This window comes from Eutrigla gurnardus, assembly GCF_963514095.1.
Source record: "Eutrigla gurnardus genome assembly, chromosome: 5".
Lineage (NCBI taxonomy): Eukaryota > Metazoa > Chordata > Actinopteri > Perciformes > Triglidae > Eutrigla > Eutrigla gurnardus.
In genome coordinates this window covers 23,385,163-23,407,156 of record NC_139919.1, presented here as the reverse complement: position 1 = coordinate 23,407,156, position 21,994 = coordinate 23,385,163, and the positions used below count along the sequence as shown (strand labels likewise).

Genomic DNA, 21,994 nt, shown 5'->3' with positions numbered 1-21,994 from the left:
AGTATTTTGACAACGTGCCACCAGCACCGAGTGTGAGTGGCACAGAAACACACACACACACACACACACACACCGTGTCCCCACAGTGTTCCCTGATTAACGAGATGGTTTGTTCTCTTCCTCAGGCTTCGACCAATCAGGCGCGAGGACACAAATCTCTCCCCGCTGGTGATGCTGAAGGCCACTGGCTACTATTTATTGGCAATCTCGGCCCTGACTACCCAGACAGAGAGAGCAACACGCTTGCCACAGGAAGACACCGCCTCCGTGTCTGCCTCCGTGTGTGTTTTTCAGGTGTCCTGGATAAATTCTGCTGCGGGACATAAACACGCCCGCTGCTATCATGAAATAACACTTTTTGCAGCGCGTCACACAAATACACAACAAGATATACTGGGGGATCCCTTTAGTTATAGATTGCGTGGGTGTGTCACTGGAGAAGAAGCAATGAACCCATCAAAGTTGTGATTAAAGCAGATTAGAAATTCTCTAAAAGAATACGCTCTTCTTATAGCTCGACAACATGATGCCTTCCTTTTCTTAGCTCTCTGGACTTCATTAGCAGGGTTTAGCAAGCTGGGTGTCTTAGCACCTCAGCTAAACATTAGTAATTGCCGTGTTTATCTGCTTTCAGAGTAAAAATAACCCACACAGAGAGGTTGTGACAGTGTGGCTGCTTTCAGTGAAGCAGTATATTCCTGTTTTGTGCGCTGAAATCTGAAAAGCGTTCCTTGTGGCAGATTCTTCTTGTTTTTTTCCTCCCCTGAAAGGCCTCGATGACAGCTTTGTTGGGTGAAACATTTATCACGTTTTTCTCAGCAGTTATTTTAAGAACACTGTAATTGTTTACGGTGTTTCTCTTCTAAATGGCTTTAACATCGCATCAAGAGCTAAATTACAGATAGTCCTGCTGTGAACTTGAGCCTCTAGGGTTCGAACCGGCGTGACAAGGAGTTTATCAAGAAGGCAATTTGCGTCTCATGTCATTGTTTATTTGCCTTATCAGTCCTCTGCTCGTTCACTCTCCTGCTTCTGTCTTCTATCTTGTTTATCTCCTTACAAGTGCAAACCTTTGAAATCTGTGCTGACTTATTACTGGTTCGTCTCCAAAGGCAACAAGCAGCATTCGTCAGATACAGAGACACCACAGGCAAGATCAGCAAACATCCCAGGTATGCAAATTCATCAGGGTTAACATTAACTAACAACCAAGTAATGAAACGCGACCTACAAGTCATGGGAAAGTCAACAACATCTACTGGGCTCAAGCGATATCGATGCCAATGCGAGGAATCAAACGCAGAGAGACGTAGTGGGAGGAAACGTGGAAGAACAGAAGCCAGAACTGAACTTGGCCCCGACTGTAAACCAGCCATTCTTTGCATAGTCAGATGAAGGCATTACATCGGGGAGGCCAGAAGGGAGTCAGGGGCAGGAAAACTGGAAAGGACTGACTTAAAGTTAAAAGATTTTCATGAAATCAAATCCTGTTTTTGACACCATTTATGCTTTTATTCAGAAATAATCATTTAATGTATTTACACTGCAATTACCTCAGCAACAACATCCTACTTCTTTGTTTTGTCTTTTAATTTCCTGTCTACACAGGAAGTTGAGATGTGTTGCATTGCGGACATTGAGATCTGCAGCTAAATTGCACCTCTTTTTTTTTTTTTTTTTTTTACAAAACATTGGACCAGTTTCACCATGTATTATCAGCCTGCAATAGAAAGAGTAGCAAGGAAGGAGGTTTACAGTGGATACGATGGCAGATATGATAATTAATAATTTCACATTATTCTATTTGAATAAATAGTTCATTCAGTGCATGGTAACCAACGTTACATGGAGGCTGGTTACTAACATTACATGGATGCTGGTTAGCATTACATGGATACTGGTAACTAACATTACATGGATGCTGGTAATGGTAACTAACGTTACATGGATGCTGGATCTAATGTTACATGGATGCTGGTAACTAACGTTACATGGATGCTGGTTTCTAATGTTACATGGATGCTGGTTACTAATGTTACATGGATGCTGGTAACTAACGTTACATGGATGCTGGTTACTAATGTTACATGGATGCTGGTTACTAATGTTACATGGATGCTGGTAACTAACGTTACATGGATGCTGGTTACTAATGTTAAATGGATGCTGGTTACTAATGTTACATGGATGCTGGTAACTAACATTACATGGATGCTGGTTAACATTACATGGATGCTGGTAACTAACATTACATGGGTGCTGGTAACTAACATTACTTGGATGCTGGTAATGGTAACTAACGTTACATGGATGCTGGTAACTAACATTACATGGATGCTGGTAACTAACATTACATGGGTGCTGGTAATGGTAACTAACGTTACATGGATGCCGGATCTAATGTTACATGGATGCTGGTAACTAACGTTACATGGATGCTGGTTACTAATGTTACATGGATGCTGGTAACTAACGTTACATGGATGCTGGTAACTAACATTACATGGATGCTGGTTACTAACATTACATGGATGCTGGTTAACATTACATGGATGCTGGTTACTAACATTACATGGATGCTGGTAATGGTAACTAACGTTACATGGATGCTGGTAACTAACATTACATGGATGCTGGTAACTAACGTTACATGGATGCTGGTAACTAACATTACATGGATGCTGGTAACTAACATTACATGGATGCTGGTAACTAACGTTACATGGATGCTGTTAACTAACGTTACATGAATGCTGGTAACTAACGTTACATGAATGCTGGTAACTAACGTTACATGGATGCTGGTAACTAACATTACATGGATGCTGGTAACTAACGTTACATGAATGCTGGTAACTAACGTTACATGAATGCTGGTAACTAACGTTACATGGATGCTGGTAACTAACATTACATGGATGCTGGTAACTAACATTACATGAATGCTGTTAACTAACGTTACATGAATGCTGGTAACTAACGTTACATGGATGCTGGTAACTAACATTACATGGATGCTGGTAACGTTACAAGGATGTTGGTAACTAACATTACATGGATGCTGGTAACTAACATTACATGGATGCTGGTAACTAACATTACATGGATGCTGGTAACGTTACAAGGATGTTGGTAACTAACATTACATGGATGCTGGTAACTAACATTACATGGATGCTGGTAACTAACGTTACATGAATGCTGGTAACTAACGTTACATGAATGCTGGTAACTAACGTTACATGGATGCTGGTAACTAACATTACATGGATGCTGGTAACTAACATTACATGAATGCTGGTAACTAACGTTACATGAATGCTGGTAACTAACGTTACATGGATGCTGGTAACTAACATTACATGGATGCTGGTAACGTTACAAGGATGTTGGTAACTAACATTACATGGATGCTGGTAACTAACGTAACATGGATACTGGTAACTAACTTTACATGGATACTGGTTACTAACATTACATGGATGCTGGCCTCTGCGCTCTTTTTTATGATCATAAAAAAATAAATAAAAGGGAACGGACAGATGGTTCAATGAAATGAGGGAGGCCATGAAGGGAAAGATGAGGAATAGAGGTCAAAATCAGAAAGCAAAGGGAGGGGTTAGCTTCTCGGAGAAGCCACACATACAGCAGAATGATCACAAGCCAGAACACTGGGGTTCGCCAGCTTGCTTTGGAATCCGTTCAGAAATCTCCCGGAGTTCTGAGCGGCGGTAGGAAATCTGGAGAAAGAGAAGGATCACAGGGGGAACATGGGTAATATTCCAGGGAAGTGAACTTTTTTCCCGTTTCAGCACATCTGCTGTGGAGGATGATCTGTCTCCCTCTCATCGCTACAATACCACACATATGGCAGGAGAGTCAGAGTTCGCACATAAGCTGCTCTGTGACAACACACACACGGTAGCGCAGACATGCCAACGTCTCTCTTTAATTGTCTCGGCATGACTGTGACCACAGCTGCAGAGGACACATTACATAAAAGCAAGAGGGCTTTATACTGTGCAAACCACTGGCTCCATTATACCTATCGCACGCTCGTCAGATGCAGATCTCTGCGCAGTGGAACACACGGAATACTTCAAATCGACCCTGATCTCATTGATGTAGCTTCTGATGTGGTTATTGTGAGGTTAGCAGTATTGTGTTACACATTTTGTGTAATGTCCTGTCAGACGGATTTATCAATGTAACTTTAGTAGTAGTAACATGGAAACATTTATATTGGAACGTATCTGTGAGAAAGGTTTGCCGTCAATGTATTTCATCAAACTTCTGGCAACTATAGCATAATTAATATGCCCGACTACATAAAAGGTTTTAATGTAATCTATAGCAGTGATTACGTTTCATCCAAAGTATATTTAGCATAGCAAATATATAGTTAAGTACAGCGAGTGGGATTTGTATATGTCAAGCTTAGGTCATGTGTAGTACATTGTTTGATTCTTTACAGCTGCACATGGGGGTGTTTATTACAATTTTGGCACATGTTCATCTTTTTTTGGTCATCTTCGCTTGTATGCACACATGCAGTTAATATGCACATGTATTCTAGCGACTGTGTCATTCAATTGAACTAAGCATACAACCATAAAGACATAAAATAGAGGAGCAGATGCATACCCCACACAACATTTGAGCTTTTAATTGTCCTGTACATATTTCTTCAAACTCAAATCTGGCGGTGATTTAATATTTAATTTTGCAGTAATATTAAACACACTTTCCAATAATGAATTACACAGTTTGTAAATTGCTATGCATTCTATTAAACAGCAATTAATTATAGCATCCAATTATGGATGAAAGGGCATGCGTCGCCCTACACGGCCTCCCAACCACTCGACAGTAACCAAATCATGTTCACAGTATCAACATGCCGCGTGTGAACGAAGCCTGCGAGATGAGGAAAATACAATTAAAAAGTATCATTACATTATTGCAGCTTTGAAAAATGAACACTAATAACCCCGCCATGCAGTCTGCCTCCTTCCATCACTGTGTTAGTGTAATTGCTCCATACAAGCACACACCATTAAAAAGGTCAGGGACCGAGCACGTAGGGACAACCACAACATGACCCATCTGGATTCTACCGTCACTCCGGGTTCATCGGGTGCAGTAAACAGAGTGACAAATGTGTATTTTCTGCTCCTGCTAAGCTCGAGGCAGGCCTGTTCTCTGCTCCCTCTTTCTGATCTCTGTAGCCATTCTCTACTTCTATTTGAGCTAAATCTGAACACATCAAACTAATGCTACAAGACACACCAGCGAGCTCAGGGGGAGCAAAGAGCTGAAGACATGACGATGATTACATTTTCTCGTTGTCCCCACTCTCTCTCTTATGTATACAGCTTCATCCTTTCAAAAAATGTAAATAAAATCTACAATCTGTCCTCCACATTTGTAACCTGCTGTCCGAGCCGTAAACTAGCCTGTTCTTGATGCTCTTGGCCTGCCATTATAGCCGTCGTTGAATGATGAAGAACAGAGCTGGGTTTTTATTCAATTTAACTTCCCGAGGGTGCACGGCGGCAAATAAACTGCAGCCTAACAAACTCCCACCACCTCACACCGCCCTGCTAATCAGACAGCAGTCATCTGAGTTATTGTCGTTGTGCACACAGACAGCAACATATTTTGTCTTTGTTTGTCAAGATTAAAAACAAATAATTTTCTGGTGATTTCAACCATATCACACGATCACCATCGGATGGAGTTTGCCTTGTTGTCATGGGGATGCATTGGTGGACATGACAGATGAATAGCTTTTACAATTTTAACCATCTTCTTGTTTGTGCCCATAAGTGTTATACAGTTAACTCTGGAAACAAAAAGCTTGTGAGTGTACCTCCACTGACTTCGTCCAGGGTCAAGAATAAAAGTTCATGCTTATTCATTTAAATTCCAGTCAAAAGAGCGCTATGGATGAGCAGCTACTGAGGCCTGCACGTCAAAACACATACGTCTTCATGACAACAGAGCAAACACCATCAGCCGATGGAGATCATGTGATGTAGAAAAAGCAAGTAAGAGGACCTTGAGTCAGGAGTCAAATTGTTGCCGCATTTTCATCGTTTCATGTTTCTTAAATACATTTTAATCACAGCGGCAACAAAGATTTCATAGAAAAGAGCAAAACCACACACTTCAATGATGCTGCACTTACTCCACACTGAAGTAGATAACTGCTGCACACACACAACACAGAAACACTCAGAATGAGGAAACTGCCGTAATAGCGGTGGATGTATTTGGGTCTCCAGAGCAATGTAAGCCTTATTTACATGAGAGGCTCCATTAACCCCCCAGAATCAGCTACCATAGCGTTGCATCCTTGCATGGTGTTGCAGTGTGGTTGCTACCCGTACTGTGTCGAGGCTTTCACTTAAGAAAACAATGTCAAATCTTCCTGCTCAAGCGTGCACATCAAGGAAGCTTATTCAGCGATGGCAGTGGCTCCCACACTTCTCTGAGGGGTGCCAGATTTAACACAGCATGTGTGTGTGTGTGTGTGCATAGAGTGCGTTTGCGGCACTGTGACAGTAGTGGGAGGAAGGAAGTCACACGCCATCTCATCTTCCATGAGCTTGTGTCCCTCAGGTCGGCTGGTTACATAACTGATGCTATGCTAACACCGGCCACCTCCAGGGAGGTCGGTAGCACGTAATTGTAGTCACAAAGCTGTACCTGCTGCTGTGTGCGAGCCCTGCCTTTAAGCCTGTGTCGTAATAAATGATCACACTATGATATTATGTGAATCCCGGACTCTAAATTGCCGGTAGCGTGAGACTGTCTGTGTCAGCCCTGCGGTAGTCTGGAGACCTGTCCGGGTGCACCATGCCTTCACCCAAATGTCAGCTGGGATCGGCTCCAACTGACCCTCCACTACCCTTAACAGGACAAGCAGTAAGCTATAGTGGATGGATGGATTTTGTGTTATTATTACAGTCCAGCAAAATTATGCACACATACATTGCTCATAGAATCTAAATATTATTTTTTTGTTTTGTGCCTTATAAGAAATTTATTTTAGCCAAGCGTTGGGACACATAATATAATTTGTATAACAGTGTAACGACTGAGAATTTCTGTAAAAATCACTGGACGATTCTTATTCCTGAATGTTCTGGCCATCACCAAGAGATTTGTATTCCTTGAGTTTTTTATAGATACTGTGTTTTTCCACGTGATCTACGAAGATGTCACTGTAACTTCCATTTAGGTGGATCAAACTCACCACATTGCTAATTGTTAGCCTACTAATGTAAGACAGAGCATCTCATGCTGCCATCATATGAGCTCCGCCCACAAAATACATCATTGCTGTATATAACACACACACACACACACACACACACACGAAACCCCGTATTTAATCTCTACATTATGTCCCTGATCTCCAAGGTTAAACTATACTGTGTATTTCATTCAGAAAAGCCACTGATAAAAATCAATGACATGGTCCTGAATCCAGAAACCAGACTGGGACCACCACTTTGCGTATCGCAACTTTTTTCACTTTTCACATCGTCATTGTTCATCACAAAAACAAAAACACAAGGACAATCACAGTTACGTAGCAGGATTTCACCATCCAAAGTCGTCGGGGGCAGCACTGAGTCTCAATACATCAAAACACTATGATAACCATGATTATAGTGACTCCTGCTGTCACCGCGGCTATAATAACACTACAACCCCTCATCCCCGCCAAGGCACCCCTTCTCTTCCGCCTCATCCTCGCTCACTCTCTCTTTGTCTCAGACGGACAGAAACCCCACACACAGACAAACAGGCTGTGGGTCAGTCAGACTGGAGCAGAGGTCGGCCGCACCCTGCTATTATCCCCAGAGGCCCGCGTCTGTTTTAAGGCGCCGCGGTGGCACGGTGAGTGATGGCTCAATGAGGGGGGGGCCCCGCCGGGAGCCCACCAGCAGGTGAGGAGTCGGACGAGCCGGTGGGAGATCACACACACACACACACGGAGGGACGCGCCGCAAACACACACATGCTGTCAGTCAGTCATGAGTGAAACAGGCAAGAAATAGAAGAAAAAAAAACCTGCACAGAGATGCACGCACACATGCCGGAATGCATGACTGTACACACACACACACACACACACACACACACACATGCTGAGTGTGGTAAAAAGCTGGTCGTCGTCTCCAGGGATAGAGCCAGTGGCCACAGAGCGGGAGAAAGGAAGCAGCTGGCTGCTGAAATACTTCCCCTCCGAACACTGTAATTTCCTCCCAGAGGCACACCTGAGCCAGAGCTTATTCCCACGTACATAGTCTACACTGTATCCGCGCGTGTGTGTGTGTGTGTTTATGCAGGTATGCACTAATGCACACTGCTGATCTAAAGTGGATCCCGGCTGCTCAATATAACACCCATATTATTATATGGCATTACACATTATTACATACATAAAACACACGTTCCGTACGAAACGCAAGCTGTGAAACAGAATGTGGCGCCGCTGCTCCGCTGAACTGAAATCAACGTCAGCTGCTCCGACAATGTGGCCAGGACCGAAGCAACCAGCTGCTCTGAGATCAGTACCTTTTTAGAGACAGATATTTTGGGATAAAAGAAAATTAGAATTAGTCCAACCGACATTTCCGGTGGTTTAGAGAGTTGAGTTTGATACTTAAACCGGCTACATGTGAGTCCTAATTGACCGTTTCTGAGTAACACGTTGCTTTCCTGAATAAAGTATGTTTACATTTTGCTCAACCCATAATTTAACCACGCTATAATAGTTCACTTAAGTTTATGTTTCCACAAATCTGGGGAGCTATGGGATGTTTTTGTGCTGAAAATGCTCAGCCTCAGACGAGCCTTGGCGACATTGTTTACATAAGCTATATATATATATATATCTATATATACATAATATACGGTGAAGGAATTCCCCTCTAAAGCTGCTGGTTTTACAGCTTAAAAAAGCAGCCTAAAGACACTCAGGACAGACGGCTCCGGACTTCATTCAGACTGCAGATTTGCTTTGGGGCGAATGGAAATACTGCGCCGAAATGAGAATATGTTGCTTGGGGGAACTTGGCCTTGTAATGAGGCTTTAGCGTAAGTTCAGTCAGGAAGGCCGTACTTCTGCATGCTTTGGCCCGTGGTTATTTCTCATACATCCGCTCACTCTCACGCGTGCTCACTCGGAATTTCCTTGATATGTCATAGTTCAGGGGGTCGTCAATCATGACAACAGCTGCTCTCATCAGCTGGTCTTTTTCTATCCAATAGCACGATGACACACCTTCGTTGTTAGCCTATCCCCTTGCTGTTGTCCCTGCCTCTCTACCTTTATTAGGTCCATGCTGTGATTCACCTTCTGCCCTGAGAGGCAGCTCAGTCTAAGTGCCAAACACTTTACACATCATCTGTTTATCACAAATAATTTTCTTTTCTTCATTTTCTTGTCTCTCCTGATTTAAAAGCAAATAACAAGAAGGATTAATCCGGCAGTACGAAATGAGATGAGTGGTGTTTTGAGGAAAAGCAACGTGTCGGCCAAGTAGTGATGACAGGACATTTCCTGTGTATTTCAATGTGGTCAGACAATTGGACGGGTTGGAAACAGGTTTCTTTACAAAAACAAGAGCTTAGTTCAGGAACTCCTCTTTAGTGAAGTTGTCCACGTGCACTTACAGCTTGTGGTAGTGCACATCCAAAGCAAAGAGGGTGTTCTTAGCACAATCTCTTAAATAAGACTCATGAGGACCTCAGAAGAACGTCACATTATCAAGGTTTTTTTTTTTCTTTTCGGGTGGCTATTTCAGATTTCAACAACAAGGAGCGCTGCGTAGCAAAGTGTCTACTGGGACCGTCTGCTACATACTGAAGATGGGTTCATTCCTGAGTTGTGTGTGTGTGTGTGTGTGTTCACATCTCTAAGTGCTTAGTCACGAGTCTCTATCCTTGTGTCACACCAGCAGAGATAGAGCATGGGAGAGCAAGGAGGCAGTAAAGTAAGAGAGAGAGAGTTCCCAAGGGAGCCTCCACTAGCCTCCGTCTGACCCCCCTCCAATTTCCTCTGAGCTCAGGCCGAAGCATCATTGTATCAGTGCTGTCCGACGCGGCGTTCACCACCAACACAACAACAGTGACCTAACAACGGCTCGCATCGGCCCAGACCTGTAAAGCACAAAAACATACAGGGAGAGCACAGAACGCCGGCGTCTGAGGGGTAAAACAAATGCTGGCGTTGTGCAGATGCATGCGGGTCCGTCTCAGTCCTCCGGTCCAGTCTCAGTCCCACCAGCTAACTGCAATCAATGTATGAACACAATTCCATAACATGAGGTATGCAAGCTAGACAAGAAAAAAGCAAGGCAAACTGTGACTTTTATGTATAATATTAGTGTTGGAGTTTAGTCCAGGTAGCAGACTAGGTGAGGGGGATTATGGGAAAAAGCCCTCCGGTAGTCCATCTGCCGTGTCTCAGTACCGTGGACACAACACTGCACCAGCACGCATACACACAGCTTGTATACACACAGTCGAAGCAACACCAGTCCCACTAGACAAACTACTAAAAGTGAAGATACATCTCAGAATTAAAATTAGCCTAAACAGAGAGAAACTGATCAGATTAAAGAAGTAGATCAAATTAAATCATATGGGGCAAAGAAAAGACAGATTGAAGGATGGAGCGCCGTCCAGCCAGCATAAAAAAAAATGAACGGCAATCCTTCCTTTCCTATCAGCGTGGCGATTAATTGACGAATGTGCCACATTAATAATAAAGCGTGCTCTCTCCACTTAGGACATTGATTCACACCTCCTCAGTTTATGGTGTAAGGAACCGATCAATCTCGCTCCTTATTCATGTCTCTTTCCCTCCTTCTTGAGCTCCTCTATTACCTTTGCTAAATATAACTTCCTTCCCTCCGTCTTTAGGAAATGAATCCAACATTCACAATAACTGGCTCCGGGTTTAGCACGCTTGGTGGAGGATATGTCCAGGAGTGATTGATTTGATTATTAATGGATTCGCCAATATGCCTGATTGATCATGGGAGGGTATCGGTCGTCTGGGAAAGATAAAATATGTGGGAGTAACAGAGAGGAAAGGGTTCGGGTTCTAACTGGGAAAGAAAGACAAAAAGGATCTATAATGTGCTTCCTGTGTGTCTGTGATATTACAGCGATATGATGTAACAACTGGGAGGTAAACCTGTGTTTACATAATGTTGTGGTCTAGAATAGCTAAGACAAAGATAAAAAGGAAAGGAGAGAAAGGAAGAGAGAGAGAGAGAGACACTCACACACACACAGAGATCCACATCAAATGCTACCGGGAACAGCACATGACTGCTTGTCTGTCTGTCTCTGTCTGTCTGTCTCTCTGTCTGTCTGTCTGCCTGGCCTTGAAAATCCCAGCACTCAAAGCCAGACGACCACAGAACTCATGCCCACGCCACACACACACACACACACACTGGCCTGTTCTATCCTACGCTATTGATCTGCACCCCACTCTTCATTAAAAAAAGAGAGATTCAAAGGCAACAAGGAGCAGTGAGACATGTGTGCGTGTTTGTGTGCATGCAGCACGTATGTGTGTTCAGAAGTGTAAATGTATGATCAAGGGAGTTGTGCAAGCTGCATGTGGTTACATCCTGTACGTGTGTGTGTGTGTGTGTGTGTGTGTGTGTGTGTGTGTGTGTGTGTGTGTGTGTGTGTGTGTGTGTGTGTGTACGTGGATGTACTGCCAGGTATCAGTAACAGTGGGAGCAGATCTGTGTTACTCTAATGCAGTCTGTCCTCACTGGGTGTTCCTATGGAAACTCTCTCTCTCTCTCCGTATATTATTAGACATTCTTGAGTCGACCGCTCAGAATAGGAAGACACAGATCTCATCTGTTGTGATACACTAGTTATAAAGTGGCTCGTCTCGCTCCTGTGGAACACGGGGAGCCTCGGTTCCACGGGAACATTTGGTGCTTTGGTGATTAGTTGACACGGGGGCCGGCTTGTGCGCGGGTCAGGGTCACGTCTGATTGATTTGCAGGCTTTAGGGTCAATCACGGTGATTGCATGTGCACTTTATTTAGAAACTACTCGCACATCCCCTCACATTGTCTTGTATGCAAACTGCACTGTATATGTTTGAGGTGTACTGAATAATAAGCGGCATTTTTTTCTCACAAAAAAAAATAATGCAAACCAATTTTGATAAAAGCCTCATTATTTACCAAAAGTTAAAGCAACAATGTATCTTAAAGATGCAAGTTTTACAGCAGATACTGAATACACTGTATGCACTAGTATAGCGAGTATTCTCTCAAATGAATTTGTATAATTTTGACATTTTGAGTGACGTATCCCCTTAAATGTAAGTGTTACTGATTGAATGAAAGCTCTTTCATTTTAGCTATCATGTGTTGGAGTGGCTCATATGTGTTGATATTCCATACATCTATTGTTTGTGCACATTACATGCTCCACCCGGTCCAATACAAGGGTGAAACACATTACTGTAGAGAGATAAGTTACAGAAATACATTTCGCTGCATTAAAGGTCACATTTTGTTTTCCTCATTCCTCATCATAAAGACGTAAGATCGTGAGAGACGAACAGCTGAATTCAGATGACGAATATATAATTTTGCTTGCGTGAAAGCGTTCAGACCTCGAGTATTAAATCCTAATTTAATACACATTTATCTTCCCTCCCCTCTTATCCCGGAGCTGACACGCCGTGTCGAACCCTAAGTATTATGCTTCCTCTAAAATAATAGCCCTACTTGTTGTTTCACTCCATTTATTTCATGTGTAAAGAGAACGGGAGGCAGACACGACGAGGAACCAAAGACTCGGGCGGCGGTTGCTAATTGTTCAGGCAGCCGAGGCAGCGTATGATTCTATAAATGATACGGAGGGTGCTACCTTACCAATCAAACACGTGCGTCTCCATATGTCGCACCTTTTCTCACTGGAAAAATGAAGTGTTTGAATGTTTGCGTCGGCGGAATCTTATCTGACAGTCGGGTGCGCCCGCGACGCGGATGCATGTCTTTGCATACGATGGTTTGATGTGGTTATATAAGCAGGTGTGTGTGAGCGTGTGAATGGTTGATTGCGGGGCAGTGTAGTCGACGTGGCGGTTGAGGGGGTACCGAAAAAGTTGTACAGAGCTGAAGTGTGCAGCGAGGAAGGCACAGACTGACCTCTGGAGTGGAAGTCCGCCGCCTCGCCGCCGACGGGTGCTTTCTTTATGGCCGAGGAGCGATAGACGACGTGTGTCCTTCCTCCGCCCTCCTCTTCCTCCTCCGTCGCTCCTTCGCCCCTCTCCGCCGGCTCGATAAAAAACTCCTCTTGCTCCATCCTGATCATGCCGGCCTGAAAGAGAGGGTGGGGAAACAAATTGGACGACATGAATACTCGTAGGTGAACTTTGACATCATGCCAATGCACGTCGCTCCCCCACATGACCACACAACACAGAGTTTCTCGCCCTCTCCTCCATCCTCCCATCACATCCTCTCTTGCCATGACAGTTTGAAGACCCGAAAAGGGGGGCATGCTGGGAGAGAAGAGAAGAGGACGGGACAGCCGCGGTCCCTCCCGGTGGACCTGCACGTGTCCAGAGTGACACCTGGCATCTAAAATGGCCAACGCACCAGCAGGAGATGAGACTGTCCCACTCCCATCCTGGAATAACACATTCTGTCAGGTAATTCCCCATGTCCGCCTCTCACACACACACACACTAACGCACACACAGGTGCACAAAAGCAAACTCACAACAACAAACAAGAGAAAGGGTGAGGTGGGGAAAGTGATGGCGAGAAGTTTAAATAGTGAGCAAAAAAAAAAGAGCAGTTTGCGTTCACATAAACGGGGAAAACAGGCACTGGGAAAATTGCCCGTCACTCTCTCTTATTCCATCTGTCTGTTTAAGGCCGCTGGTAATTACCAAGGCAACGCACTGCTGTAGAGGAAAGCCATGGGGGAGAACACACAGAGAGGACGGAGACGCTTTGGAGAAGAAGAGCACAAAAGAAAAGGGCGATAAACGAAGGAGGGAGACGACGTCGATGCGATCGGATCTGCTTCTCCCTCTCCCGTGCTGACAGGAGAAGGAAGCGATGAGCGATTAGCGAGCAGAAGAGAGGGAGAAGTGAGGAGATGGTGAAATAAAAAAATAAAGTGTACATTACAGAAGAATGTGTGATGAAAAGAGTTTTGCTGGAAGACATGGAAATGCCACCCTGGGGCACAATGACTGGCTACAAATGGCTGACTATATTAGCCTGTTACATCTGCCGTCACATTTAACTACAAGCCGAATTAAGATGAAGCTTATCGTGACAGACGTGTACCGCACATAATGACAGGAGTACAGTAATGCATTCAAGCTCTATAAATACATTTCAGGGGCGAGTGGATGTGAATACACAGCATCTATCTGATTCCATTATAATGACGAGTATTATTATTATTACAGTTAGAGAAACACTTTAACTTCCTACACTTAACATTCATGTTATGTACTTTATTGACTTACTGTGATTCAGTTTCTCCATTTTGTAATTATATTACGTCTACCTGTCTACCATGCATATTATCTGTCTGTCCAGGAATCCTTCCCCCGTATCTCCATTAAGATTTTTCCCATTTTTTATGTTTTTATTTGCACGCGCGTTCTTTTTTTTCTTTTTCTATCTGCTGTCTGTGTGTTGTCAAAGGGGGGCAAGGTGTGTTATCATGTGCTTGTCTTATTTGCATGTGTTTTTCTTTAAGTTGCAGTGAGTTGAGCTGTCTGGGCCACCTATAAATAAAATGAATTTTAACTTCACAGGAACAGGAGTGGAGAAACGGATGTGCAACGTGCGTATTCCCTTGAGTGTGTCTGGGTGAGGCGCAGTCATGAACAAGTCATTTCGCCGGACACGTCTGCATCCATGAAGTCTCTGTATCACCTATCGTACACACAGAGCCTGGAGATAAGTATGAGGTTTTAATGTATGAGAGCAAATATACTCTTTTCCTATAGCATACTTATCGAATGCTTTCAAAATGGAGTATAAAACCTTGTATGCTCCTTGAATTCCTCAGAGAGGCTGATTTGAAAGGAGATGGATATTAACACAAGTGGCCCCTCAGAAATAAGAAGGTTCCTTTACTCTCACTCTCTCTCTCTCCCTGCCAGTCTGAGGCTTTGGTCCCGGAAGGATGTCGACAAGCCACTGACCTGCCCTCTCGCTCGCCCGCCCTCCCTCCCTCCACTCTCTCTCCCTCCTCATCCCTCCATTTCCCCGAGCCGTGGTGCGGCATTCCGATCGGAGCTGATGGATCTGCGATGGTGCATGCGTTCCTACTCCAGAATACCAAGCAGCGGGGAGAGGAGAGCCGTGTCAAAGAAAAAAAAAAAAAAAATGATGACATGTGGGACCGGGAGACGTGGTGGTATCGATCGGAGCCGGCATTGTGGGGGAGGGAGGGAGCGCCAGAACTGGACACGTACTTTGAAAAGCTAAAAGTGTATAAATCATTTAAAGCGTCCGCACGCATTTCCATAGCGAGGAGCATCGTCTTCATCTCCTCTCAGGCGGGAGCGGCCGAGTCCCAGTCGAGGAGATTGCAGAGAGGCTTGTCCAAACAATGTGTCCAGATCGAGTGAGGGAATTCTAATTCACCACCAGTAAACCGGCAAACGTTAATGGGGCAACACCAGTTGGGTTATTCAAAGGTGGGGTCAAGGGCCACATGGAGATGAGCTATAACTTAACCGATCAAGCAGTCAGGTATCCTATTCTCCCGTTAAATATTATTTTGAACTTTGCAATTTCATAAAGATACACTGAAACAAGCCTGCGTATTTATTCCCATTAGTATGATCAATTTATTACGACTTAGGTTGGGCGTGTCAAGGTGAAGCAGCAGATGATCGAATCTCGTGGTTGCTGCTATGAATTCCCTCTAATTGCTATATATTTAGCATGACTCGCCCGTTCGGGGATCGCTGTGGCATCAGCTGCCTTGCTAGTCGCCGCTCTCTTGTTACAGTAAATTCATTGTGCTCCTTTGGGTGATGAGCCTGAAGATGTTTTATTAGGTTGGACGTGTTAAAATGTAGCTTATTAGCTCCACTCCCCTCGTGAGACACTTAAATCTGACAGAGTTGCTTTCTGCATCTCATCATTATCTTCATTGAACTCAAGGACACACACACAAACGTGCGCACACACACACACACAGGAAGCACCACTGCACATCTGGCTGAAAAGATCATGGCTGAGCATCGAGATGGTGGATTTCTGTCTGCATGTTTCTGGGTTCGTGCTTCCTTGTAACCACGACATCGGATCATTTGCATAATAAGGCAACACGTGCTGTAAACAACACAGTGATGCTGCTTGATTGGTTCTTAGTAGCAAAATAAATGCAATTGATGCCAAAATTATACTTTTTTCATGCACTTATATAGTTAAAAAAATATGAATACATTTATAATGGAAAGTGTCCATCGTCTAAAGTTGGTGCATTATTTGGAGTAAAGGGGACTTTTTTTATTTCGATATTTTACGTATTTCAAGAAAACAATAATAACCAGTATAATGATAAGTAAACATGTGCAGAAACCTATAATCAAACTACATAAATAAATACATGTTCAAACAGGCACAGGCAGAAGTAAACCCTTATAAAGGTCCTCCTCCTTTCTCTAACTTAGTAAACTTGTTCACGTTTACCACCTTATTTTTGAGTTGGAAAAACAGCATTTTTCACTTGTTACAAACCTCACTTCAACTCTAATCCAATGGGATTACCTCAAAATGATCTGCATGGAGACACCACTGGAGTATAGACTGGCCCTTTTAGCCCCTTTATGACCCATTTATAGGAGAATGTTGTACCCGTATTCCTTTCAAACTTATAGAACCTCATGCCTTTGATTTGAGCTTGTTACAGCAGATTCTTCGTCATGTCTTACAAGCTCAGTCGACATGGCGTGGCTTCAAATCTGCACTTGATTACCATTAAAATGTATCCATCAATGCCACAACTCTCTTTCACAATGAATAATGATGCAAATTACATCTGAGTCATTTCTCATTGAGATTATAGAAGAGAAAACATTCCCACATCCCTGCACCAAATATTCACATCTGGTTCACTACCTAAGGAAACACTCCCAACTCGGCATGTAGAACTGGGTTATTATTGCTCTCATGGACATTGAGAGGGGTGACACTAAGCACAACTCTCTGAAACCTGGAGCCCAATCTAGATCCTACACGCCCACACCGGCGAGTGTCCGGTTACGACGGGAGGATCCTCTGTGTTTAAAGGCACGCCGAGAGCTATTTGAAGATCTGAGAGGAGTAACCTGAGTCCTGGGTAAGTGTCCGGAGGGGCACGTGAGACAGATGAGGAGCAGAGGAGCAGCGCTGGAGTGGAGGAGCGGATGTTGTGGTGAGGATCAAAGTCACACCCGGTCGGAGCCCTTCAGTTCAGTCCACCACAGGCAGTGTGTGTGTGTGTGTGTGTGTGTGTGTGTGTGTGTGTGTGCGTTTGATCTGATTCATAACCTACTACTGCTGGGTATCCACAGGCAGGGCAGTCACACACACACAGCACAACCACACACATCCACGCACAAACACAGCTTTGATAGTGACTCACTCATACAGTGTAACCCTCCGATTCATTCACCCGTTGAGACGTGTGAGAATCGGGCTGGTACAATGATAAAGGCCGATTTGAAAGATCAGACACGCTTCAGATTGAGAAGATGTTTGGATTATGAGCACGGCTCTGTCAAAAACATAGATTTATCTGAAATGCATGAAGCAAAGAAGCTTTACATACAAGTCGTGTGTGACCCTCGGAAAAACCTTTCCACGGCGGCTGTCCTCTCCTCTCGGGACAAAAAAAAAAGAAAAGTAGAGAACAGATGCTGCAATTAAGGTTATGTATTAAGACAGATTCATTAAATGTATTAAATTATTTGCTCAAATGTCCTGAAGAGCAAGGCAATTGCCCCGATTTTACGTTAATCAGGGATTTGCAAACGAGGAAAGGATGTAGCAGACGAAATTTATCAAATATGACACAGGCCTTTAACCTTCTGATGGCTTATTCTACTTCGTCCTCTCTCGGTTGCTCAGACACATAAATGCTCTCAGATTCTGTCATGCTGTGTGTGTGTGTGTGTGTGTGTGTGTGTGAGCCAGATGCCAGTGTGATTTAAGCCATGCAGGATTTAGCAATCCCCATCACCCTGCTCAGCTCATCACACAGAGTGGTCTCCAAAAAGGTTCACGCACCTACACACACACACACACACGCACACACACACACACACACACACACACACACACACACGGTTGGCAGCTCCGCCCCCGGTCACCTTCTATGCCTCTTACCCATTTTCTCCACTTCATTTGCAAATTGTTCAACTTTGACCTATTTTTGATCACAGGATGTCATCCAAACACACTCCGTCTCCCTCCCTCTCACCCTCCAAATGATCCCTGAGTCTCACACAGACTCAGGGATCATTTGGGGTTTTAAGTCTCCGGCTCTCTGGCTCGTACACATCAACTGTCTGTGACCCCCCGAAAAAGGAGAATCGCAGCAGCGAGAGGAAGAGGCGGAGACGAGAATAAACAGGAAAAGCCCCTCTGTGGGTTCACCACTCTGAGGCTTATCTCCAGGAACATCTCCCTAGTTTTGAGTCAGACCCCCCCGTGGTGCACTTTGGTCAACCGGTTCTGCCTTTTCACCCTCATATTCCGCTCAATATTTCTTCCTTCATCCACTTTCCCTCTTTGCTGCCATATAAGCTGCTCTCTTCTTTTCCTTTCCATCTCTTTTTTTGTTTCTCCCTTCATTTTTTCCCTCCTCACAACTCCATTAGTATCCGATCCTCCCGTCGTCCATCTCTCATAATGCTTAGTGGTAGAGGCATTCCAAATGTGTGAGAGTGAAGACAGGCCCAGGTGTCGGAAAGCGAAGACAGACAAAAAGACAACCGAGCACCATATTATTTAGACTCTGGACGGCACGGGCCTAAGAATAGCAGTAGTGAGCCAAATCTGGTATAAGCCTGACCGCATGATCTGTGGAAATTTTGGTTCAGTGCGAGAACGTTGACACAGAAGCACAGTCGCTGACAGTCTGGCGGATAGGCCGGGAGACAGCATGCCAGCCAGACAGACAGTATGAAAAGGAGGCTGCCTCAGTGTCCCATTCTCGCTTTCACTCTCGCTCCCAATTCCTGTTGTTATTCATTAGGACAGAAGCTCTCCCCCCTCTGTTTTCTGTCAAAATAGAAGATTATGAATCAGCAGAATGAGGAAGGGAAATGGAGAGGAGATAGAGACTGAACGAGCTGCGCAGTTAAAGTCGAAGGGAAGTGTGATAACCAGCCCGGGAAGAAGGGATGGGGAAATGAAGTGGTGGGCAACAATGAGAAAATGTTAAAGTGACAGATGAGGATGAACAAGAGAAGGAGATTAGAGAAAGATAGAAAAGAAGAAAAGCAGTGGAAAGGAGAATGTGGGGAAAAGGCTGAAAGGAATTTTAGGTCTACAGATGGAAACACACCTACAAAGAAAAATATAGGAGTGAACTTAAGAAATGTATTGACTGCATAATCAGTTCAGTGTTGGAATAAAGCAAAGGTCTCCCAAAGGGGAAACGTTTACAGGATCCAATCATCAGAGGCTTCCACTTTTGGTCTCTACTGTTGTCTTTTCAGTGCAGCTCAGGTATTAGCACAGGGCCTGTACTTTCCAAGGAGGGTGCCAGTGTGCTGAATAGGCCAGAGGCTGTATAACATAAAGCTGATGTATCGTTGGATCCAACTTACCCCAACCCCAGAGGAAGGTTCACAGTGGCTGATGTTGTGTTACATTTACAGCATCCACAGCAACGCCAAAGTGCCATTAAGGAAAGCTCAGAACTCCAAATAGACCCTCGGGCAGAGCAGCCGAAGGCAATCTCAGAGGAAATGTTTGTTTAAGCCTTCAAAATCCTAATTTTATCTTGTGTAAATCGGGGAATAAGTGGATCTCCAAAATATCTCCTGAAGCAAATTCAGACACCCCGACAAAACAAGACCTGCTTTACTTTACAGGTTTAGGGATAGACAGGGATTTCCTGCAAGACACATATGAACCCTACAAATTCAGACACGTCCAGATGTATTTATGGGATACTGGGGGTCTTGCTTCCTAGTTGTGCAACAGTATCATTAAACTTCATTTGATAAACATGTAAAGGTTCTATATAAGAGTTTGGGAGCATTTTATTGCCGGTCAACATGGTGTAAGCTGAGGCAGCGGCTAGCAGCTAACAGTGCTAACAGCACAACTACTGACCAAGCTGATGGTGCTTACGTGAGAGGGGAACCTGAGGGTGGGTGTGACGTTTCCACGGCGATACTGTTGATCGGGATGGTGCAGAGTGGCGGCCGTAAGCTTACATGCATGGTCATACAATAAAAGCACACATGGCCGGCCGGCTATGTAAACAAAACAAGGAGAAGCTCCCATAACAACACACACAGAGGGAAAGCGGCAACATCCTCTGCTCAGGACGACATTACTCCACTATATCTATACATAACAAATATTGTTCTGATCTGCATTTTGAATTTAGCACCTTTTACGAAAATATATGTCCATATGTGTACATTGTGTACAAAAAGTACTAATCTTATCTCAAGGTCTACTTTGTAGCCTTTTCCTGACACTGGAGTGGATGGAGTTTGATAAGGTGCCATTGAGATTTGATAAATAGATAGAAACATGGATGGTTAGATTGTGGAAATATGTCAGAAAAATAAAAATGGCATATTACGCCAAACTAGTTTGTAAGTTACAACACTGACATGGATTTTAATCAACTAGAGGTTAATCTTTACAGCTCTTTAGCCTTCGTGTGCTCCCTGTCCTCGGTGTGCTCATGCCTGCACACTAACACACACTTTTACACACACAAACACACGCGTAAAGAGCACCAGCCAAGCCCCCATCAATCCCTCTTACCGGCCTAGCCCAGCCATCGATCAGTGTGTGTGTGCGTGTGTTTCAGTGCATTCACATTTGTGTGTGTGGTCTTCCAGATTGATAAATGACCCCGATTAGTGGCGACTGACCGCTCTATGATTGCAATCTAAGTGCAGCGGAACAGCTGTTCTCAGAGCAGTGTTGTCTAGAGCGCCTGTGATTAATACAACAGCACTTTAATGAATTACAAACCAACCACAGGCCTGGGATCTGCCAGCCAGTCATAATTACATCTCTCTACCTCTAAAATTTGAGGAAGTCAGTGGAGGGAAAAAAAACAACAAAGAACATGACATTTTGAGGTAATCTGGGTTTTGGAGCCTACAAACATTTCAAAATGAAGAACCTGGAGTGGAAAAATAACCCAGAATGAAAACAGCAAATACATTCCGACTTTTTTTTACATCTCTCCGTATTCAGTCAATTTGTTCGGATAAGCTGTCGGGTTGGTTGTTTGAATGCGGATGAATCAGAAACTCTGTGCTAAAACACAATGAGAAGGATTTTTTTTTCTTCTTCTCGCTTTCAAGAAATCCCTTCTGTCTCACTCTTCCCTGCACCGCCCTGACCCTCATTCCTGTCAACCCCTCCCTGATGCTCACCATCACATACACACACACACATGCACACGCACACGCACACACGCACACACGCACACACACACACACAGACACGTCCACGCACTAGCACACCCAGATCGACGCTCGGATCCACACCCATCTCCATCCTTATCTCTACTCTATCTCTATATCTCCAAATCTATTGGGTATACCTGTAACCTAGCAACAGAGCAGAGTGAAGATCCTCCCCTACCTGCTCACTGCTCTGACTGCTGGACCCGACATCCAATCAAAGTGAGATAGGGCAGCAACAAGAGCCAATCAAACGTTTGATCTAACTGGGACCTGCCTCCTGCTCTCCAC

General features: G+C 44.1%; 1 protein-coding gene across 2 annotated transcripts in view; it reads right to left on the bottom strand.

The window, feature by feature from the left end:
• LOC311014076 (A disintegrin and metalloproteinase with thrombospondin motifs 2-like) overlaps positions 1-21,994 on the bottom strand; it is a 97,055-nt gene that overhangs the window by 40,897 nt on the left and 34,164 nt on the right. For both annotated transcript variants that reach the window (XM_084010448.1, XM_084010449.1), the window contains exon 3: positions 13,218-13,389. In XM_084010448.1, coding sequence (XP_083866574.1) covers positions 13,218-13,389 — 172 coding nt within the window. The remainder of the gene's footprint in view (positions 1-13,217; positions 13,390-21,994) is intronic.